The sequence below is a fragment of the Aristolochia californica genome, unplaced genomic scaffold (assembly GCF_029961685.1).
Source record: "Aristolochia californica isolate CCGP_79_NKW_82.1479 unplaced genomic scaffold, dmAriCali1.0.hap1 SCAF_16, whole genome shotgun sequence".
Taxonomy (NCBI): Eukaryota; Viridiplantae; Streptophyta; class Magnoliopsida; order Piperales; family Aristolochiaceae; genus Aristolochia; species Aristolochia californica.
This window is the reverse complement of record NW_027181837.1, coordinates 662,366-686,219: the sequence shown is the minus strand read 5'-3', so window position 1 is coordinate 686,219 and position 23,854 is coordinate 662,366. Positions and strand designations below refer to the sequence as shown.

At 38.5% G+C, this 23,854-nt stretch overlaps 1 protein-coding gene across 2 annotated transcripts; it reads left to right on the top strand.

Annotated features, from left to right (window-relative positions):
• Positions 1-1,936: 1,936 nt before the first annotated feature.
• On the top strand, positions 1,937-23,531 carry LOC137952987 (kinesin-like protein KIN-8B). Of its 2 annotated transcripts, XM_068800148.1 has the most exons (17): positions 1,937-2,285; positions 2,435-2,771; positions 2,868-2,945; positions 3,054-3,170; positions 10,121-10,209; positions 10,437-10,581; positions 10,684-10,779; positions 12,636-12,727; positions 15,710-15,811; positions 15,910-16,056; positions 16,213-16,363; positions 18,779-18,841; positions 18,926-19,162; positions 21,265-21,369; positions 21,827-21,940; positions 22,281-22,826; positions 23,087-23,531. In XM_068800148.1, the coding sequence occupies exons 2-17, from the start codon at positions 2,724-2,726 to the stop codon at positions 23,336-23,338; spliced, it is 2,382 nt and encodes a 793-aa protein (XP_068656249.1). In that variant the 5' UTR covers positions 1,937-2,285; positions 2,435-2,723; the 3' UTR covers positions 23,339-23,531. The 2 variants fall into 2 exon arrangements, with proteins under 2 accessions (XP_068656249.1, XP_068656248.1); XM_068800147.1 differs by having other exon boundaries at positions 1,937-2,771.
• The last annotated feature ends 323 nt before the right edge of the window (positions 23,532-23,854 follow it).

Sequence of the window (23,854 nt, the reverse complement as noted above, 5' to 3'; positions counted from 1 at the left end):
TGTTGATCCCGATTATCACACCCGAGTTTGACTTAAAGATCTTGAATCTAACTTTTTCGATAAAAATTTCCATGAGATTTTTTAGTATGTTGTAGATCTAGACCTCCGTTATTCAGATGTGTAAAGAAATATTAGTTTTAGACCTAATTCGATGGAAAACTAGAACAATTTTTTTTTTTTTTAACAGTTTGTTCTATTCCAGATGGTAATGAACGGCGACCAAATTAGTTTCAAACTGTTAAAAATCATGAGAAAAATCTTCCAATAATCAAATTGGTTGTATCAATGGATACACAAACCCTAAACCAAATAATACAATTTTGAAAGGGATCAGAGAGTCATTTCATCGAGAGATGCCACATATTCCCCTTTTGTTTAATGGAAACCGACGAACAGCTTCCATTAAAATATTTGAATTTTTTCGCAATTAAGCCACCAACTTGTCTTGGCGGTGATCGGGAAATCATCTCTCTGATTAGATCAAGTCATCTCAGGTAGCAGATAATTCGCAAATGGGAAATTAAAAAGCAATATTTGGATTAGTTGCTGGGTTCATGCTAATGTCTGGCTTCTATAATATTAGTTTTCGAATGATACCTACCTGATTGCAGAATCCATATCTCTCATACGGAAGAAAACGAATCTGCAACCCTGCAGTCGACAAATCGTTCCAGTTCCGCCATAGCTGTTGCCGGATTCTTCCTGTTCTTCTTCTCCTTTTGTTTTCTGTGGATTTTGCTTTTGTCTGCTGAGATAACTGTTAAGTAGTTGTAACCGTGTCTCCGGAAGAAATCACATTACACCCTCAAAGATCACGGATCGATATTTTTGCAATTTTTGCGCACTCTTGTATTCGCGTAATTATTTTTCTTTGTCTAAATTCTTGGGGTTTATAAATCGGGATTGGAATTCGATTCGAACCTAGTAAAGTCTAGATCAGGTCACCTAAGTTTAAAATCTGATCTCGAACAAGCTCGATCGGGAAGGGGTTTAGTTTAAGATTTAGAGTTTAACTCAGGTGATTATCAAGGACTAGGAGTACCCTTTTTTGTCCTATTCGATTCATGACCGAATCGAACCAGGACTCATTCATCCAGAGATTAAAGAAATTCGGCCGATAATTAAAACCGATCCAACTCACTAGGCTTCTCCGCTACAGACCGTACTTCAAATAAGTGACCGTTAGTAGAAGATTCTGTCCAGGCGATGTCAGCGCCTTCCACGTGGAATCAGTAAAACCGTTCATTCCTTTTCTGCACAAATTAAATGTTGGTTGAGAAAGGCTGTACCTTCGTCACCTGTCTAATAACGAAATTGCCCCTCTTTCATTTAACCATCATATGTGTAATCAGCTCTGCCCCTCGATTTTATTTTGTAATAATTAATTATTTTTCTATATAATGTTTTAAAAATATTTTTATTAGAGTAAAGGAATTTTTTTTAAATTTAATTTAATTTTTTTTGGATAATATATATATATATATATATATATATTTAAAATAAATTTAAATTCACACAAATTTCCTCTGACCAAATAGAATAAACCGTGTCGGTGAATGAGGTCATCAGGATGACCAGTTCTCGGATTCAACGTTAGTAATCCGAATGCGAGGTCCGAGTCCGATTTACGGTCACGAGAGAAAAATATAATTTGTTGAGGGTAATTACGGTAAAATGAAAAATGCCCGTGATCCATGGGCCCTTGATGTCTTTAAGGCTCTAAATGCCACGTCTAAGAACCGGTCGTTACTATTATTTTTTTAAGCAAAACGGTCCACTCATATCGTCCAAAATACTCGCCATTTAATCCAGCACGATCTCCGACGCAACCGACGGTCGGATCTCCACGATGCTCCACCTGAACTGTCGTCTTCCTTCTGATCCTTCCAACCAGTCTCTCTATTTGCTCTTCCCGGGAAAATGCCGATTACAGGCAATGCCGATTTTGAGGACTTTTTATTTTCACCTCAGAGAGATTTTCTGTCTTCCTTTTCTCGTGCTGGACCCCTCGGTCTCGTTTTCCCCGCTGTTTTGTGGAAATTCCAATTTGGTTCTGTCTGCTTTAGCTAATTTGATCTTCTTGCCTGGGCTCGGGGCTGGGAAGTATTCTCCTTTCTGGCTTTCGTGTGGGAGTTTTGCCGGGCTGTGGGATGTGGGATCGTTGAGTGGTGGAGGAATGCGTATTTGATCGTATGTTAGATGCTCGCAGAGAGACAGCTTGGAGTTGGAAGATGGAGAAGTCGTGGGTTATGGAATTTTTTTGTTCATCTTGGTGTGGAGTTGTGGTATGAATTTTTTGGACGTTTACGGCTTAGGTTGTCGTAGGAATGTGATAGTTTGTTTGGCTTGTGTGAGAGGTTGGTGAGCGTAGCAGGTGGTGTTTGCAGAGTTTGAGAACAAAAATCGGGTTTCTTTTTTTTTTTTTTTTTTGTAGTGTTGAATGGATTAGCGCGTTGGAAAGGGGGACTTTGTACGAGTTGGAGTGGAGAAATTAGCAGTTCCTGGGGAGGCTCCTTTTCCATAACAGAATGTTTGAAAGTTTTTTAAACTTATAATGGTTGACCATAGCAACATTTTGTTGCTGACAGCGGAAGATTAGAGGTTTTGCAGATTAGTGTCTACAGCAGTTTTCTTTTTCGAACTTACGAGAAGGAGATAGGGACTTGTCTCTCTTTTACTTGGAAAGCTGGTGTAGAAACTAGAAATACGGACTCTACGCAGACATGCCTAGCATTAGAGCTCCAGCTTCAAAGAAAACCACGACACTAACGGTTAGTATTTTTTTTTTTTTCTTTATTCTTTCAATTCAACGATTCGCCTCTCTCTTCAGCCCGAACTGACGGTTACTATCGTCTTTGGTTGTATAGGTAGCTGTAAGATGTAGGCCGTTGAACGAGGCTGAGCGTCGAAGATGCCGTAACATTATTCAAGTAACCGATGAAAAGGTTTGTTACCTATTCCCATGTTCTTTTTCAAAATTTTCAATATTCACGTCTGGTTGTTGTGATTCAATAAGGCATTGTATGTTTAATAGCACTTATTATGTTTGTCAGGGAGTTACAGTTTTAGATCCTGATTTGGCAAAAGACTACCTCGACCGTATCCAAAACCGAACCAAAGAGAAAAGTTACACATTTGATTATGCATTTGGACCCGAATGTACAAATGAGGTGAGTAACTGATCCTGTTTTCCCATATAGTTAAAATTCAAGTTGTCTTCGGTTGGAATTGTTTTTGAATTGCTGATGGTGGTTAGCTGGAAATTTACACCGTCTCCTGTCTTGCTTGATGCATAGATGTATCCTTTGAGATCTTTGCCCTCATACCAGAAATGTACATGTTCTGCAACAGTTCTTTATTAAAATTTCTTGTTTGCACTAATATGTTGTGAGCTGAAAAATGAAATTGAATGTGCTCTTCTCGTCAGCTGAATTTACGACTTTCAATTTCTTTTCTGTATTTAAGGCTTTTTTGTCCTTTAACTTCTCTTCTTCTATAAAGTTTGGCAATGATAGAAAACTCTAATTAAACCCCAAAAGAACCCAAGAAAAGAAGAGAAAAAAAAGAAACAAGAAAGAGAAGGGACCGCACCAAATAAATAGAAAGTTGAGGTGGTGCCATTCCCAATGAGCAAGGGGAATGGGGTACGAGGGCAAAAGAGGAATTTTGCAGCTCAAGAGGCCTGTCAAAGAAAAACCATACTAGTCTTTTCTTGAAAGATAAGATTTTATTAATTTAGCAAGAATTTCTCCATGATTTATGCAATCTTTCAATTTTCTAGAATCTCCCCTTGACTTACAATTTCCTAGAATCTTTCCTTGATTTTTGTAATTAAGGAATCCTAATTGATTGAGGAGTTCCTCAGATATAGGGGTATTGGTTGAAGGAGAAAATCAGTCCAGCCTTTTCTCGATTCTCTTTGCCTTGCTCCCTCAAATTCGTCCCCTACCCTCTCTCTCTCCCTCTTGCTTTCTCTCTCTTCCTCCTCTTGCCCCTTGAAGCTCTCTTGCTTCCTTCCTCCAAATTCCCTCACATTGGCCCCTCTTTCCTCAAGAACCCTTGCATACTTTCTCAATCTCTCCATTATTCCATCCAGCCTCTTCCACCAAAAACATCCTTAAACATATTTTAACCTTTACACCTCCAAATTCCAATCTTCTTCAAGCCATCCTTCCTTAGTTTTTCTACTTATAAGTTGAAGAAGATAGGACTTTAAAGGGGTTCTTATCAATTGGTTCAGAGTGGATCCTTTTTTGGGACTTCGACTTTCATTATGGTCAACATACGGAGCATGGAGCAACAATTGCAGTAAGAGGTGATGGCTGCCTAAGAATCCAACCAAGAAAGCTTGGTAGAAAAGATCGCTAGTTTGGAAGGACATGTGCAACACCTGACAAGCATGTTTTAGTCCTTCATAGAAGAAAGGGTTGCAAGACCCCTTCCCTCCTCAACAAGCAACAAATCGTCAAGCTTCTACAAAATCTATTTTTGGTAAGTTATCCTCTCCACCACCGCCAATACTAGCCACACCTTCCCTTTCAAATATTCCCCCACACTACGCTTTTTCTTCCATTCATCACTCCCCCTACTACATGACCAGTCCACTCACAACTTTACCTTCCTATCTTCAGCCCTATCATCCTACTTCTCACCATCCTAACATCCCTCATACTACCCCAATAGATGCCCATTCCATTCTATACCATCACCTTAACCATTCCCCTCACTTCACCAATCCACCTTCCTTTTCTCTTCATTTCCCCACTTGTCAACCCATGAACTCATGAGGAGGTACCAACAAGCTTGGATGGTCTGAGTAGATTTCCCTCAAAATAAGCTGGAAGATGACCTGGCAATGTGGGTCTCTATGACTAAACAATTTTTCATTTTCCACCAAATTGATGAAATCCAACGTGTGCTTTTTGCTTCCTTCCATCTAGAAGGTGTGTAAGACGATGGTTCCAATGGCACAACAAAAGCATCCTTCTCCTCACTTAGCAAGGATTTGTGCAAGCTCTTTGCATATGGTTTTGGCCTACTCGATATCAAAATTTTGATTCTTCTCTTGCAAAACTCAAGCAAACCGGCTTTGTCAAAGATTACCACACGGAGTTTGAGTGTATAGCCAACCAAGTCCATTAGTTGGAATACTTCCATGTAGGAAGCTTCATTGGAGGATTGAGACCTGAAATTGTAGTTGAGGTAAGGGTCTTTCATCCTAAACCCTTATCGAAGCAATTGACCGAACTCGCATTTAAGAGGAAAAACTATCCCTCCGATGGTTGTGACCAAAAGGGCCTCCTTTCCAAACTATGCAATATTCAAACACATTCTCTCAACAAAGCTTCTTTCTTTGGGGAAGGCACAACAAAGCGGCCCTTCAAGAAGCTTACCCTCGAAGAAATGGATAAACGGAGGAACAAAGGCCTATGTTTTAATTATGATGAAAAATTCATTCCGGGCCACAGGTGCAAAAGGTTTAAAATGTACCTACTCAAGGAATAAGAAGAAGATCCAAGTCTTCAAATTATAGAAGAGGAGATAGAAAACTCAGAAGTATCATTCCATTCTCTTTTAGGAGTCCTCCAACCTCGAACTGTGCAACTTGATAGATAAGTCAAGGGTCATAAGGTACGCATCTTGGTTGACAGTGGAAACACTCATAATTTTGTGTGTGGTAAAATTGTCAAAACCCTTTGACTTTCCATGTACTAATGTTTATTTAGGGTGGTGAATGTATCTATCATGGTTTTGGGATCTCTTATTCATACTGATTTCTTTGTTCTTCTAATAAAAGGAGCAGATATGGTGCTAGGTATGCAGTGGTTGCACACCTTGGGTGAGGTTATCTGGGACTATAAATATGACCATGGTGTTCTCTATTAATAAGACTCGAACTAAATGGCTGGTAGTGACAATTGGCAAGCCTCACCCTTTTTGGCTAGATTTCTTATAGAAGGTGGCATCACCAGATGATCAGGCCATACTCTTCCAAATGATCAACCTAACGACAATACAGTGAATATGGCCTACCACCTCCATACAATATCTATTAAATGTCTTTCATGATGTATTCACAGAACCAAAAGGTCTACCACCAAGGCGGCTCCATGACCACCGGATTCCAATTCAGCCTGGTAACTCTCCTACTAGTACAAGACCCTATGGCTACCCTTGTGTTCAAAAAACATAAATTGAAAGATTGGTTTGGGAAATGCTTCAAGATGGTTTCATTAGACCAAGCATTAGTCCTTACTTCTCCCTCATATTATTAGTGCAAAAGAAGGATAGACCGTGGAGGTTTTGTTTGGACTATCGGGCATTCAACAATATTGCAGTCAAAGATAAGTACCCAATTCCCATTATTGATGAATTACTTGACGAATTTTGTGGTGCACAAACTTTTTCCAAGTTAGACCTCCGCTCGGGTTATCATCAGATCCGAGTGATTGATTGTAACATCGAAAAATCGCCTTTTGGACCCACGATGGTACTAATGAATTTTTGGTGATGCCTTTTGGGTTAACCAATGCCCCGACTTCCTTTCAAGGGTTGATGAATGATGTCTTCTCAACCACTCTTACCGAAATTTGTGCTAATATTCTGTGGTAATATCTTGATCTATAGTAAGAATCTTGAAGACCATTTACATCATCTGCATGAAGTTTTGAGCATACTCCAACACCACAATCTCCATGTTAAATTATTCTAGTGCACTTTCACTTTAGCGAAAGTTTTTTACCTAGGGCATGTGGTCTCTCAAGAAGGGGTGGTAATCGAAACAAATAAGATTAAAGCCATGCAAGATTGGCCCATACCTACCACCCTCAAACAACTAACAAGATTTTTAGGGTTAATTGGGTATTATAGGAAGTTTGTCTAAGACTATGATACAATTGCTCGTCCTTTGACTTCTTCGCTTAAAAAAGATGCTTTTGTATGAAATTAGGATGCTTCCAAGGCTTTTGAGAACCTCACACAAAAAATGTATACTACCTTAGTACTGACCTTACCAATTGCCTACACCTCAAACAGAAAATGTATACTACCTTAGTACTGACCTTACCAAAATTTTGAAACCTTTTACTATTGAATGTGATACCTCGAGAAATGGTATTGGGGCAGTCTTCATACAAGAAGGACAGTCAATTTCCTACTTTAGCCGACTTCTCAAGGGTAGAAGGCTCTCTTGGTTCACCTATGAAAAAATATCTTTGCTTTGGTCCAAGCAATTCAACACTGGTGACCTTACCTAATCGGATGAAGGTTCACCACTTGCATCGACCAGTGTTCTTTCAAATGTTTGCTACAGCAATGGATCGCTACTCTCATGCAGCAAAAGTGGTTGGTTAAATTGTTGGCATATGACTTTGATATTCTCTACAAAAAGGGAAGAGTGAACAATGCCACCGATAATCTATCCCGCCAATATGACCATACTCTCTATACTCTGTATGCTTCACCAGTTCCTTTTCTTTTACAGAACATTAAGGAATCCTTCAGGACAGATCCGTTACATTAAGTTCAATGGGACCCTACCTCACTTTCCCACTATAAGAGGTCAATTCTCAACTCTTCTTTCATAATGGAGTGGTAGTTCCAACACCCAAAAAAACTTTGATCAAAGCAATGTTGAAAGAAATGCACAGCTCTCCCACGACCGGGCATGAAGGCTTCCTCAAAACTTACCACAAGGTGAGAAGCTCTTTTTTTTGGATAGCCTCAAGTCTGATGTCAAAAATTATTTGGCAAATTGCAATATTTGCCAAAACTTCATGCAGATGATGTAAATGGTCTTCTTTGCCAACTACTCCGGTGGGACTCATGCAACCTCTACCCATTCCAGAAAGAATTTGGGAGGATGTATCTATGGATTTCATTGAAGGACTACCTCCCTGCAAAGGTAAAATGGTGATATTTGTAGTAGTGGATAGACTAAGCAAAATATGTTCATTTTGTGCCTTGCCCTACACCACAAGATCCATTGCTGAAGTATAAATTACTTATGCAGCCAAATTGCACGGGATGCCACGAACTATAGTCTCAGATAGAGACTCCCTTTCTAAGCTCCTTTTAGAGGGAATTGTTTCTTTTGTAGGGTACCACTCTACAGATGAGTACTGCTTATCATCCTCAGATAGATAGCCAAACAAAAGTGGTTAATAGCTGCTTAGAAACGTACTTATGCGGGTTCACTGGTGAAAAACACACTTCTTGGATCATTTAGCTCCCTTGGGCAGAGTACTCCTATAATACTTCCTATCATACTTCTTTTGAAGATGTCTCCTTCTGCAATGGTTTATGGCAGGCCTCTTCCATCATTTCTTCATATATCAAAGGTACCACAAATATTGCGGCCCTCGAAGAAGCTTTGATAGATCGTGATCAAGCTTTAAAGCTCATTAGGCACCACCTCTTCTTGGCTCAACAACACATGAAAATATAACATGATAGGCAATACAAGGAAGTGAAAATTTTCATCAATGACTGGGTCTACCTTAAACTCCAACCTTATAGATGTTAAGTTGGGTCCAAGGCCCTATCCCAAAATGACTAGTCAACTTAGGAAACCTCTTTACCAACTAATAAACTCAAGATCTTTTGTACTCACTAATCTATGTGGGACTATTCCTTAACACTCCCCCTCACGTGTAGACCCTCTTTTGTGGCTCTACAAGTGGATAATTTTTATCAGTAGGCAGTTTAGATGTAGACCCTCTTTTGTGGCTCTACAAGTGGATAATTTAGGTATAGACCCTCTTTTGTGGCTCTACAAGTAGATAGTTTAGGTGCAGGCCCACATATGAGTACCTGCTTTGATACCATGTTAAGTTGGGTCTATGGACTTATCCCGAAATGACTAGTCAACTTAGGAAACCTCTTTACCAACTAATAAACTCAAGATATTTTGTACTCACTAATCTATGTGGGGCTATTCCTTAACAATAGACAACAATTACTTGCCACCCGACGGAATCAAAAGCTCACCCTTTGATTCTTTGGTGCCTCCAACAAATTGGCAAGGTGCTTACCGTCTGCACTTACTAGAAGACTTTTCCATCACCCTGTCTTCCATGTCTCTCAACTTAAAAGACAACTCGACAATGCACATCCTATTTCAAACACTCTACCATCCATCGGAGCTGAACCAACTGTCATTCTCTTGTCTATACTAAAAAACGTCAAGTACAACATGGCATCAGATAGTATACGGAGGTCATTGTGTGATGGGATCAAACACCATTAGATGAAGCTACTTGAGAATATGAGGATGATTTCCTTCTACAGTTCCCCGACTTTCAACATTGAGGGCAAGTTTATCTTCAAGAGGTGTGGAATGATAGAAAACTCAAATTAAACTCCAAAAGAAATTAGAAGAAGAGAAGAAGAAGAAGAAATTAGAAAGAAAAAGAGGTGCCACCAAAAAATAGAAAGTCGAGGTGACTCCATTGCCAATGAATAAGGGGAATGGGGTATGAGGGGCAAGCAAGAAATTTGCAGCTCAAGAGGCTGGTCAAGTCATACTTGCCTTTTCTTGAAAAGATAAGATTTTTTAAATCTGCTAGAATTTCTCCTTGATTTATGTAATATTTCAATTTCCTAGAATCTCTCCTTGATTTATGTAATTATGAAATCCTAATTGATTGAGGAGTCTCCCAAATAATGCTATGAAAAAAGTATAAATAAGGGTGTTGGCTGAAGGAGAAAATCAGTCGAAGCCTTTTCTCAATTCTCTTTGCCTTGCTCTCTCTCTCCTCCTCAAATTTGTCCCCTACCCTCTCTCTCCCTCTTGCTTTCTCTCTCTTCTACCAAAAACATTCTTCAAACATATTTTAAACTTTACACCTCCAAATTCCAGCCTTCAAAACCATCTTTTCTTAGTATTCCTGCTTACAAGTTGAAGAAGACAGGACCTTAAAGGGGTTCCTATCAGGCAAACACATGGACCTAATAAATATGTGCTTTTAAAGCTGTCAGGCTAAGATTGTTCACAGGTTAAATGTTGCCTCTTCCGGATCTGATATCAGCAGCATTACTTGCATAAGATTATTTTTCTTGTATTTGCTTTTATTCTTAGTATTTCACCTTGTAACTGAAGTTTCGTCACAAACATGGCCAGGACGTCTACAGGAGGAGTATTGCATCTACTACAGCTGGAATCGTTCAAGGTCTAAATGCCACTGTGTTCGCTTATGGGTCGACCGGAAGGTTCTAACTAAGCTTGTCATCTTTTTCATGTGGGTTTATTATGTATTTAATGTGGAAAATTATGTATTCCCATTTTAAAAATGCCTTTTTTAACAAGATGACTTCTCAATTCTTATCCGGTGCTCTTCCAGTGGACTTTTTGGGTGACCTTATAATATTTTTTTCCACCGTATAACATCTCCTTTTTTAATAGATATTTTTTTGTTCTTTTTGGCATTATTTTCTAGTGGTAAAACACATACAATGGTTGGAACGCGGAAGGATCATGGACTTATGGTTCTTAGCTTGCACATGATTTTTGATCTCATAAAGAAGGCTGAAAGTTCAAATGTTTTTGAAGTCACATGTTCCTACCTTGAAGTATACAATGAAGTAGGGTTTGCTTTTTTTTTTTTAAATTTATATTTTTTAAGACAGTTTGCAAACTTATAACTACATGATGTGATCTGATTGTTGTTTTTACTGGAAGTTCAGGTCATCTATGATTTGCTTGAAAAGTCATCAGGGCATTTGGAGCTCAGAGAAGATCCTGTCCAAGGAATAGTTGTGGCTGGACTCAGATCCATCAAGGTTGAACCTACCTCAACCAAATTATTCATACATTTTTTTTTAGCTTTTTGTTGTATATTTTGTTTCTTATTATTAGTTTAGAGGTAAATGCTGTTCCTTCTCTAGACTAATTTAGTCCTTTTACCCCTTCCTTTCTTCAGTACATGAGATTGTCTGCTGGTATTCGGATAAATTGAGTGAAGTAGAATTCTTAAGTATGCTTCCATTGTTATTGAATGCTCAGTTTTGTTTCATTATCTTTGAAAGCTTATTGTTCCAAGAATGAGAAAGAGAGCTGCATGCCTTGAACAGTTTTGATGATTGATTTGCTTATTTGAAACTTAAAAGTCTTCCCACCTTCTTTGTATTTGTTAAAGTTTCCATTCTTCCCAAGATAACTACCTGTAGTTAGGAAACCTCTCCCAACCAGCAAGTGTAGTCGCATCGGATCTTTTCATGCCCAAGCCAATATAGAACTTGTCTCATACATTCAACAACTCTTGCTCTCAGTAATAAGCTTGATCTGCGGAGGACACGTACTGCAATAGACTGGTGGACTTTGTTACCCATTGACAGTTTATTTTTCTTTTCTTTTGTTTTAAGTCTGTTGTCATTGACAAGGCCAAAAGGCCAAAACCAGCCTCAAATGAAATGAAGAGCAGTGAGTCATTACAATGAAGATGGCAGACTAACTGTATCCTTATCTAATTGATTAGCCGCATTTAGCGAGCGATGAGCATGAGATCTACTAAGCGGGTACCTTAATCAAGATGTTTCAGTGACTTCAAGAGGCCTCAACACTATTGCAGGACCGGCTGATCACTGACTCGTCAACTAAGAGGGGGGCTGTGAAATGGGTTTGATATAGAGGCATACCATTAACCAGAGCAGCTAATTCAGCGGAAGTGGAATCATTGAAACCCATTGTGCCAGTTTAAGAAAGAGTGACTCAACCATCTAATCATCTTAGTATATCCCGAGATCCTGATGGCCAAGGATTGTGAAGATAGCATACATTAAAATTAAGTTTGATATAGCCTTGACTAGGCAATAAATGTAGAAATGTATTGACTTTCCTTTAATAGAAAGTACTAAACCATAGAACTTTCCTAAAAGTGACTTTCAAAAAAGAGCTGCTGTCTTTTCGGTCTTTCTCTTTCTTTTTCTGCTTTTTTTTTTATAAACCTTCTAGAATGACTTAGTTTGTCATCATATTTTTCAGCAATGTCTTCAACATTAAAGTTATGTACTACATCATAAGGGGAGCCAAAGAAGCTTGAGAAGGCTGCCTATAAGCCAAGAATAATAATTAATCTCCAATAACTACAAATCCTGCCACTGGTGAATTCACGCAAATTCCTTGAGAGAGCTGGTGCAAGGAACAACCTGCTGTAAGATGCCATCAGTAACTCTATCGTTAAAGTGCCTCCCGATCACCTATTTTTCTGTTGATGCTTGTCATAGGCGAAGTCATTGTCTTCATCTTTCAATATTTACCATATCTTAGTATTGACTCAAGCTTTTTTATTTTTTTTTATTTTTCTGAATCATGGCTTGAATTTATGTTTTAGCATGCTTTTAAGAATTTTCTTGATTATGTTTTTAAATACTTTTATCTTTTTTTTGGTGTTTCTATTATGTGTTTATGCCCGACTACCCCTGAGCCTAAGGAGGCTTAAACTCAAGACTTCCTTCTTAAACCCCCTATGAGACCATTAAGCTGCAGCCCACGTCTCACATTATTCAGTTATTTACTTAATATGTAATAGAAAATTAAGCAAGTTGTTCATTGTTGTAAGGGACTGATTTAATTGACTTTTGCCAATATGCTATGCACACCGAAAGGTGATGGAAGTTTTTTGCCTCATTTTGTTCAGGTCCAGTCAGCTGACAGAATTCTTGAACTCTTAAATTTGGGAAATAGTAGACGAAAAACAGAAAGCACAGAAGCGAATGCTACTTCTTCACGGTTAGTTTGCATAAACACAGTAGTATCTCGGTATAGTAACTGTCATTAGTTTGGCTGGTCCTTTAATGATTCCATATTCAGGTTTTGGAGAGCCTTGACCCAAACTCATCTTAATTCTAGTTTTTGCAGTTCTTAGTTTGATGTTGTAAGAAGTAAGAGTATAAAATGGAGAGGATGAATAAAAAAATAAAGAATAAAATGAGATGAAGAACTTGTTGAGCTAGTATTTCAGTAGCCAGTGGATCTTCCTTTGTATGACAAATTTGACCTGCTAGTGGAAAGATACATTGATTAATTAGAACTCCTAAATCTCATTCTCTAATTAGAACTCCTAATTTGGCGGAGTGGTTCGTGACTCTCTTGGGAACCTGGTCGTCTCCTTCACCGGTCTTCTCAGTATTGCGGATTCCACAACGGCCGAGCTCCACAACTTGCTTAATGGGCTCCGTGTTTTCCCGATCACTGCGTCGGACCCATTCTCATCAAGGGAGATTCTAAGGTGATGATCAGCTGGTGTGAGTATTCCTCAGCGTCTTCGTGGAGCCATTGGGACACTTTTTTTTGAAATTATGAAAATTGTCAGCTTTTTTAAATGTTTTTGGTCTCGCATCCCGATATCAGCAAATTTTGTGGCCGATGCTTTAGCCAAGCAGGGAGCTTCCTTGCAATATCTTGTTGTTAGGGGATAGCTCCTCCTTTTTGGTTCTCTTAATAAAATCACCCTTCATAAAAAAAAAGTTAGAACTCCTAAAACTTACTGACTTTAGTTTCCAAAGGTAGACTTTAACTAATAAGCTGACATAGTATATGATTTTAACTTAAACAAACACATAATAGCAAAATAATGGGAAGTAACATGTAACTAAATAACTTGAGTACAAAACTATTTTCAAATGTAAATTAAAGACTTCTAATTGTCTTCCGCTATTGCTGTCCTAGGTTGAAAAAAACAGATACGGGTGAACTATTCCCAAAGTTTTAGACAATATATGCAAATTGGCGTTGGGGAGACCAAATCAAGGAGATCTCTTTATTCACATGTTCCTCTAGATTAACGGATGTTGATTCTATTGGTGGTAAAAAGATCTAATCTTCTATTGCCAAACATTGTGGTGCATGTCTTAGGCTAGTTGTCTGAGAGGGAGGGCTGTTGTGGGAGAAAAGTTCTGCATTGCTTTGAGCACGACTTAGAACAACAAATAGAAATAAAAATCACTTATTATGAGTAGTCAAATTGGACATATGGAAATAATTTTGTCTCACTAATAACCAATCGAAGTTGAAGAAGAATCGCACTGAGTGCACCAATAAGAAAGGAGATGAAGAAAGGACATGAAAAACAGGATTTAATCAAAACCTTAATTTTCTCTCGCTCGATAAAATCAAGTGAAAGAGAGTAATATTGTGGTCTGGAGAAGAAATGGGGTTGTTCTGGCTTAATACCAAGATATTTGAGTTCCGATAAAAGGGTAATAATTCACTCTCACCAGGTACAAAGAAAGCAGTTTACTTCAATATTCACCCAAAGTGCTGAATCCAGATAAGTAATAGACTGTAGAAAATGGTCTCTTTTAGAAACAAAGAAATGAGTACATTTTATCATAGAAGAAGAAAAATGAAGAAGGAAGAAGAGAGGAAAGGAGAGAAGTTGCTAGAAGAAAGAAAGGAGAAGAGATAGGTGTCACATGATGCCCTGTCCTATTCGTTCCATTATTTAACAGTTAAAGCTACATAATGACCATGATGCCCCTCTCTACTTGAGTCACTAAATCACTTAGTTATGAATACATTTGTAGGCATAACTAACCACTGCTCTAAAGTTCTGATTCACAATCTAGGGAAACTCACAAATATACCCCCTGAAGCCTGAAGTTATCAAATTACCATTGATGCATAATCATATTTCTCAACAAGAAACTAGAGCCTTGGAGTTCAATAGAAAGCTGGTGTTCAAAAGAAAGCTCCCCTCCTTGGCGCCACTGGCCAATCACTGATTGTATTGCTGACATTGTGTCATTCATTGATTGTAATTGGAACCTCATTCCTAGATCAGCCAATTCTTTGGCTGATAAATTGGCAAAATCCGGAACCTCCCAACAATCTCTCATTGTTTGGGAAGGCTTCCCCTCGTGTAATCTGCTCGTTTGAGCTCTCATAATAAAATTCAACATCATTTAAAAAAAAACAAGAAATTGGAGCCTTGTAACCATTTTTGAAGTTTAGCAATTGGAAAGGTTAATCGTTAATGGATTGAAATGGAAAAGAAGTTGAAGTATTGATTAGATGAGTAGATAAATGAGAGAATCATGGTTGGAAAAAGGGGATGAAAAAAAAATTGTGCTTTTGGAAGTAAAGAAATAATCATAGAAAAAACTTGAGACGGAGAAGAAGGGTTTACTGAGTTTTTTCCCAATGCAATATTAAGGAAAAAATGTAAATAAAATTCCCTTGAATTCAAGAGCTGTAGTTAAGTTTCTGAAGAAAAAGACTGAAGGCCAATTACTCAAAATGTATAGGACTGAAGTAAACGAATGCAAAAATTAGGAACCTCTAAATAAGAGACAGAAAATTAATAAAAAGAAGAAATTGAAGAGTTATCTTGGACACTTCTTCGTCCCATTCATTTTCTTCTTCTCTTTAGTCGGGTTTTGAATCACAACCTAAAGAGAGAAGAGAATGAAGTGGGAATTAGCTTGTTGAACCACACTGACCAGTCAAACCACATGGAAAAGTTGTATTCAATTCGTGAAACTGGAGCTGCTGCCCCTTTCCAAGTGGATTTTGGGAATATAAGCTTCTCTAGTTCCTCCTTCAGGTCCTTTTTCAATTTTTATTCCAATCATGCTTTCTTGTATGATGAGTTTTTGTTGCTTCATATCACGATGTTATTTTTTTCTTTATTCAAATTGAGTGATTCTTTTCAGATGTGTCATGTGTGGATGTATCAGCTGTAACCAATCCATTTCTTCTTTTACTTAACAGCTCACATGCAGTTCTGGAAATCACTGTGAAAAGAAAGCAAAGGGGTCAATACCGCAGTGAAGTTCTCCGAGGAAAACTTGCACTTGTGGATCTTGCTGGAAGGTGCGTAATATAATATATATATTCTGTTCACCCATTTATATTTTTTAACTGTTTCTTTGATTTGATACCTTTCTCATTTAAATTGCTAAAGTTCACAGTGAAAGGGCATCTGAAACAAATAGCGGGGGCCAAAAGCTACGAGATGGTGCAAACATTAATCGCTCTCTTCTTGCTTTAGCAAACTGCATTAATGCATTAGGAAAACAACAAAAGAAGGGACTAGCATATGTTCCATACCGTAATAGGTATCTTTCACCATCTGAACATGAATTCTTCCTACATTACTGCAACTGCTATCAAAGCCTTTGTCCCAACTAATTTATGACCATCAATATCAGAGCTTTTGCTTCCTGCATTACTGCTGACAGCGTTAATTGTGTACTGTTGTTTTTTATGTCCAGCAAGTTGACACGTATACTGAAAGATGGTTTAAGTGGTAACTCTCAAACTATCATGGTTGCTACAATATCACCTGCAGATGATCAGTATCATCACACTATTAACACACTGAAATATGCTGATCGTGCAAAAGAGATCAAGACACACATCCAGGTGAGTGTTGCTTTATTATTCCCCTAGTTAAGTATGAAATATCTTGATGATGAAGGTACTTCAAGAGCCAAATGTTTCAAGTGCTTTGCTTGTCTTACTAGAAAGAATGTCTTCTTTGATAACTAACTCTGATGTTTGATCTTTTATTTTTGAAAATAACTGAGAGCAATTGTTGGTTGACACTTTTTTTCTTTATTTGAAGAAGTGATAATTTTATTAAGCAAAGAGAACAAACAAAAAAATTAGGGAGGCACTGTGTTTCTTTAACCCTTAATGTTGTTCAACCTCTAGCCAGTGTCAATAAAGTTGTTTTCCACATTTAAAAAAAAAATGTCAATAAAGTTGTTTTCCGTTTGGAAAAGAAAAAACAAAGAGAAATAAGTGCCACTACAATGATTAAGCCCTTGTGAGACGGAGGATGAAGCCATGGTGTGGCCAGACACCAAGGCAAATGACTGTGCAAGTCCAGTGCACAGCAATGGCAGCAACGGCCAAGGCCAAGTGCAAAGGCACGGCCCAGAGGGGCACACACATATGGCTGGCCCGGCATCAGCTGCAGCAAAGGAAGACACACTTGAGCTTGCCAAACGGATGGCCAAGCAACAAGGTGCACAACAACCCCAGCAGCCAGTCCAGACACAAGGCAGCACGCCAACAGACAGTTCTGGCGGGGCGAAATGGGGTTGCTGGCGCCCATAGAGTCCTGACGGGGCGAAATGGGGTTTCCAGGAGTCCGGCGCCAGGCGCCAGGCGTGCACCAGCAGAGTCCTGCCGGGGCGAAATGGGGTTTCCAGGACTCCAGCGCCAGCAGGACTCCAGGCGCCAGGCGCCAGGCGCGCGCCAGCAGAGTCCTGGCGGGGCGAAATGGGGTTTCCAGGACTCCAGCGCAAGCAGGACTCCAGGCGCCAGGCAGCAGAGTCGTGGCGGGGCGAAATGGGGTTTCCAGGACTCCAGCGACAGCAGGACTCCAGGCGCCAGGCGCCAGGCGCGCGCCAGCAGAGTCCTGGCGGGGCGAAATGGGGTTTCCAGGACTCCAGCGCCAGCAGGACTCCAGGCGCCAGGCGCCAGGCGCGCGCCAGCAGAGTCCTGGCGGGGCGAAATGGGGTTTCCAGGACTCCAGAAGCCTGGGCGCCCAGGGCGCCCCTGACGCCAGAATTCGGATTTTTCGGATTCTGGCGGATTTCTTGGCGTTTTTAGAGATATCTAAAGCCAAAAGAGAGGTTATAAATAGAGGGGCCTCTCCCATTGTAAAGAGGTCGAAAATCCTTAGTATTCTTTACTTTTCAAGTGTATAGAGAGAGTTTTTAGCCTTGGCCTTCAAGAGTGTTTGGCCATCCTTTGTAATCTTGTATTCTTAATACAAAGTAGGCTTTTCTCTTCTATATCTTGGTCTTTTCATTGTCCCATTTGGCTTGCAACTTCTTGTGTGAAGTATTGGTTGGAGGATCCGAGGCTCAAGGAGGCTGACTAGTTCTTCGGAAGAGCTAGGCCGCACGGGGTAGATATTCCGCAAGGCTAGACGGACTTAGCCTAAATCTAACCGCGTGACACCTTGGCTCAAAGATGTCGTCTAGTTCTGTTAACTTGAGGTTTTGGTGAAGCCTCTCGTTTTATATCTGGTCTTAATTGACATTAAAATAAAAAATAAAATCTGGTCTCAATTGTTGCAAGCAAGCTCAAAAAAATTAAAAAATCTGTGGTATACCCTGCTCTTGGTTTATTAAGTCATGTTATTGCATCTGTTTTTCATGCATGTATGTTGGCTTTTTTTCTCTCTCTAAAAGAGGGGTGATATTTTAAAGGAAAAATAAGAAAAATATTAAAAAAAGAATACAAGTGCCACATGTAAGGGAACTGCAAAGAAGAGAAAACAAGAAAAAAGAACTCACATCTGACCAAAGTATGGGAAAGACAATAAACTAAAGCAGAATTTACCTGGCCACTTCCGAAATCAGCAAATTCTGTGGCTGATGCTCTAGCCAATCAAGGAGCCTCCTTGCAATCTCTTGTTGTCAGGAGTTAGCTCCTTTTGTTTCTCTTAATAAAATTCACATTTCATCAAAAAAGAATTTACCTGGCCACAACAAGACATTGCTCAGCATTGCCCTTAATTGGTTGACCTCAGAGTGTGCACCAAAGAGATAGAGAGAGTTGTCATTTGCTTCTAAGTGGATGTTGAAGTTGTTTTTATTCCCCACTGAAAGTGTGCCTAAAACATTCTGAGCAGTGTCAGTAGGTTGAACTTGTTTTGCTATTATTATGGTTATAATTGTAAGCTATTAGGATTTGTTTCTTTGTACTTTATGTGGTTTATGGTCTTAATTAATGATTATGCTTTCAATCCATTTGATTATGACCTGCTAGCTCTAAGATGAATTATGTTCACATTATTCCTTGTTTTTTTACCATTTCCAGAAAAACATTGGGACACTTGATAATCATTTAGCAGATTACCAAAAGATGATTGAAAATCTCCAGGTATAAACGAAACCTGTCTTCCTGAATTATGAAGAGGAGTTCTAAGTTGTAGCCCCTAATGACAGAACTTTAACTCTTTTCCAGGTTGAGATCAGCCGGCTGAGAAGTGAATTAGCCCAAAAAGATTCTCAGCTCAGTGTAAAGGTTCCTGATAAAACAGCTGATGATGAACTATCTTGGCTGAACATTTTGAGCCGTGAAACAAGTGAAAATGTTCAGGAGCATATAAACTTGAAAAAGGCTTTATTTGAACTGGAGGAAACTAACCTTCGTAACCGAATTGAACTCCAACATCTGGATGCTGCTATTGCTAAACAACAGGCAAGTTATAGTAGCAATTAATAATACATGCATCATCTTGACCTATTCACTTGTAGCAAAGTGGCAATGGGGTTGTAGTTTTTTGTCTGCTTGATAATGTCATAAGGTAACTAGCAAATACACACTGCAGGGTCCTCCATGGAAAGTGATACAAACAAGTCCATGAAATAGAAACAAGGGAAAACAAAAGTCATACAAAAATTTAACCTGGCTCAGACATAAGGCCTACTCCAAGAGAAAGGAAAAGGGGAGAAGTCTATACTATTAAATCAATGTTTTATAAGATCTCTCTCAGCCTTTATATAGCCGAGCAGAAGGTTCTGGTCTCAGAATCAGAGAAGCCAGATCCACAGTTACCCCCAATGAATCTAAGATTGATTGGCCGGAATCAATCAACATATTAGATTATAAGGTGACTTTGAGGCACAAGAATGGTTTTCTTCTTGGGAACCATTTTGTGATGAAGTTTGATAATAGTTAGATGGCAAGATTTCTCCCAGGACATAGTGGAGCCTTGTGGTGACAGTGTACAACAATTATTATGCCTCACAAACCTCGGTGGAACAATGTATTCAAAGTGGATGGAATTTGGAGAGAATTCACATAATCCATGCTTGGAAACGGTAGGTTTTGTGACACTGTTTTTTTTTTTTTTTAATTTAAGTGTGAGAATAACTACTTTTATATAGTTCTAGCGATCTGATGCTTTTGAGAGAACTCACAAGAAAAAAAAGTAGCATCTAACTGAACAGAGACGATAATTTTTAAAAGAAAAGTTTCTTCTTCAAATGCAAAAAATCAAAATGTAAGAAATTCCAGTGTCTTATTTTTATAACTAATACTAACAAAAACAAGTTGTGACTGGTCTATGATGTGGGAAACGTAAGTAAAAACTTTATGTTTTAGATTTTTTGTATTTTTTGGAAATGTAGGAGGTTTTTATAGAAACTATCTGAGATTTAAAAGAAAAGTTTTCTAAAACTTTAATAGTTTTTTGTAGAAAAATTCAGGTAAAATTTGTAGAAATTTCAAAAAATTTGTAATATATCAAGAAAGAATTTTTGAAAATAAATTTTTTGAAAAAAATTCTAGAAATATTTTTTGGAAAAAATGTTGAGAAATTTTTTTCTAGAATCAAATTTCAAAATAAAAGGTGAAATAGAAATTAATGAAATTGACAATAGTAAATTAAGCCCTCTAATAAACACTTTATTTTTCTTACTATATGAAGGACAAATGTCGAGCATTTTGCATGATTATTTACTCCAAGATCTCTCTAATGACACCTTTATAATAAATAAAAAATTGACTAATGACAGCTAGAACTGTATTGCCTAGTGAAACTCTCATACAAATAAACTAATTGACATCCCTGGCAGGACCAATAAAAAAATTGTGCTAGAGTGAAAAATGGAGAGCAATAAATAGATAAAATAGTAATTTCTGTATTTTCTTGTTTATATATACACACATCTTTTTAAAAAAAAAAATAAAAAATAAATAGAGAAAATAGGAGGTTCATAAACTTGACTGAGAAGAGGTCATAATTAGTTTGAATTTGAAATAAATTGGTGGATATATTAGATGAATCCTATGGCGGAAGAGAAAAGATTTCTGTTGTATTCTCCTTGTTTTGTTGGAAAGAAAATGATATAAAAATCAGTAAAAAGGTGAGAAAGATAATTAGACCAACCCAATGTCAAACTGGCTTATGCAGAAGGGAACTGCACGGCTTGGCTATTGTGTAAGATTTCAAAAAACTGTTCGAAATATTTTTCATGGTTCAGGATGGAAACAAACCCAAAAGGTGATATTTTCAGTTTTATTTTTGAATGATAAGCTAATACGTCAGTATATGTTACTTGAAACATGAGACAATATCTAGCCAAACAGCCTGTTAGGCTGCTTCTGGCTGTTGACGTATCATCTTACAACCTCAGCCAGAAATCTTTCGGGTTCAGGTTGAGCCAGGTTCAGCTCTTCAATCAAAACCTTTCTTGAAAAAACAGCTCCTGGTTGGGTTTCATATGGTGATGCCTAGACTTCTGTCTAAATTTTCATGGTTGCAGGATTGACTACATGTTGGATCTCCTGTGTCTCAGGTTGGTGAGAAAGATGATGCAGTTGTACAGACCTTAAGATTGAAGAGACAGGTTATCCTTGATAACATTCGAGACAATGATGAAGCTGGAACCAACTACAAGAAAGTACGTTTATCTATTATTTCTTCTGAACAAGTGTTTTAGTTGAACTTTATCAATGGGTGCATGGGTGCTTCGTAGTTTTCCTTGACATGCATATCTACAGTGTAGACATTTTAACCCCTCAGGATGGTTAGGAACTATAAACATCATATGCAATCATATGCAAGTAATGATTCCTGAACAATAGAGACTGATCTCAAATTTTGCTTTAATAACATAAAAGCTTCAAGCAGTATATATTTTATGGTGTGACAAAGTGTAGTTTGTTCACAATGGCTTATTTCTTGCCCCGGATATATTTTATTTATATTTGACTAATCAACATTTACAGCGTGACAAAGACAAATCATAATCATGGTGGACACTTCACCATGGGGCTGAAATTGATTTGACTTCCCAGTCCCCACTTATTTCTGATTTGGCAAAAGAAGAAACTTGACTGAACTTCTATGTCCTCCAGGAAATTGAAGTAAATGAGACGAACCGATGCCAACTCCAAGAAATGATTGATAAAGCCATAAAGAGCAATGGTAACAGAACTTACCTGCGAATTCTCAGTCAATACAGGCTCCTGGTATGCAAAAGCAAAAACCTCATATAGGCTATGTAGTTGTATTGAATAATTTTTTCAATAACATATTCATTTTTGTCTTAACGTGATTTGTTACCACTGTAGTCTGTAAACATAAAAAAGAATCTAGAACCAAAAATATTGCTGGTGGTGAAGGATGTAGTAGAAGCCCATTACTTTAATGTAGTCACTTCTCCTATGTCGGAAAAAAAAAAAAAAAAACTTCTCCTATGTTGGAAATTTTTGTTCTGCAAGTAGAGATTCTTTGAACTGTTTGTGTGTCTCACTGAAATCTCGAGGAAATGAAGCATGAGATAGCTGACTTGAGTGTGAATGGATGTAGGGCATGGCCAACACGGAGCTCCAGTTTGAATTGGCCATAAGGGACCAGGTCATACATAATCAACGAGAAGCACAGCGAAGCCTTTGGAGTATGATCATGGGATCAGGGCTTGATCAGAAACAGATAACAGATTTAGCTGCAAAACAAGGAATTACAATTGAGGATTGGGCAAAAACTCATGATCTGTTTGATGGCTCAAAGCTGTCTCCAAACACGACATCTGCCAAGTTTTCACCGTTCAGGCCCTGTGCTCAAAACCATGGCCCTTCCATTTCTTCTTCAGCATGCATCTTCCAGCATTGGCAAGATTTTAGCTCCAGGGCTCTTTTTAATGGCCAGTGGGACGGATCCACACTTTGCCGAGAAGAGCACCATAGCTCCTATTACTTGCTCTCTCAGAGCCATTCTTCATCTCCATATCTTGGTGCAAGGATGAGAAATGAGCACTGGGCTAGAGGCAAACCTCTACCATTCTACTATCCGGAGACAAGAACAACTTGGTCCTGCCATCCAACTTCCTTCCATGATGATTTCTACCATCAAAAGGTTTGTTCTAAATGTTACGAATTTGTTTCAGTTTGGCCTCTTTGATCCATCTTTTATTTGGTGTAATACATAGTCGTCTTAGTATAGAAGTAGATCTCCCTTTGGCCTCTCGAGACATGATTGGTAAAGATGGGAGTCCTCCCGCCTCCCCTCATCTCTGCCGCTTGTTTTTGTTAAATTTCTGAAGGTCTAGAGTTCTAGTCTGATTTTGAATATCACTACCGAAATTGATGCCTGATAGTACCTTTCCATGAGTGCAGGATCATTGGCACTTGAATGGAGGTAGTCAATGCATCCGCGAGGAGCTGAGGCCTACTGGGATCAACCAGCCTCTGTTTGCAAACTCATCAAAGCTTTACTCAAATGTGCCCGACTCTCATGGCCTTTTCTGTAATAACTTACCCAGTTGCCCAGATATGTCCACATTGCATTCTCCCTATTCAGCAATGAGGCCGACGATGTTCAATGCCCATAGTCCTGAGTATAAAGGCCACCCTTCCAATTTTGTATAGATTTCTCGTCTACTCCCTCCCCTATCCGCCCTGTACTCCCGTGTTATATATGATGTCTGTAATTGGTAGAATATCTGTAGCTCACATTGTACATTTCAGGTTAGTTTATTTGCTGAAGAAAGGCCACTCACTGGTTCTGCATCCGGTTACAGAAAACAAAGCTCACGCAATCATTACTAGTATACCAACACCACTAAACCATTGGACACTAGTTTCAGCTGCACTCGACCATTAAAACAATTCATCTTGTGAAAGAGGAAATCCAAGAATAATCCATTCTCCCAGGTGTTCGAACTGCTTTGGTGTTTTGAAGCTGATGCGGCAGTTTACTTTTCCTTTATTTTAAGTTTTCCCCAGTTTCTCTATTGCTTCCGACTCACTTGCATAAGCTCCTAAAATTCAAGACTCTCAAACTCAGAAGAAAATAATCAAAGCAAACATTGCGTTTGGGAAAATAAAAGATTCGTAAGCTAACAATGGCTGCTTCCGCTATTTGTTTCAACAGTGCTTTTTTCA

What these genes read in the sequence shown, in the direction of transcription:
- LOC137952987 (XM_068800148.1), top strand. Translation starts at nt 2,724, where the DNA reads ATGCCTAGCATTAGAGCTCCAGCTTCAAAGAAAACCACGACACTAACG. An exon ending in TATGTTCCATACCGTAATAG is followed by an intron (nt 16,057 to 16,212) that starts GTATCTTTCACC and finishes TTTTATGTCCAG; the next exon opens with CAAGTTGACACGTATACTGA. An exon ending in TCAGTCAATACAGGCTCCTG is followed by an intron (nt 21,941 to 22,280) that starts GTATGCAAAAGC and finishes GAATGGATGTAG; the next exon opens with GGCATGGCCAACACGGAGCT.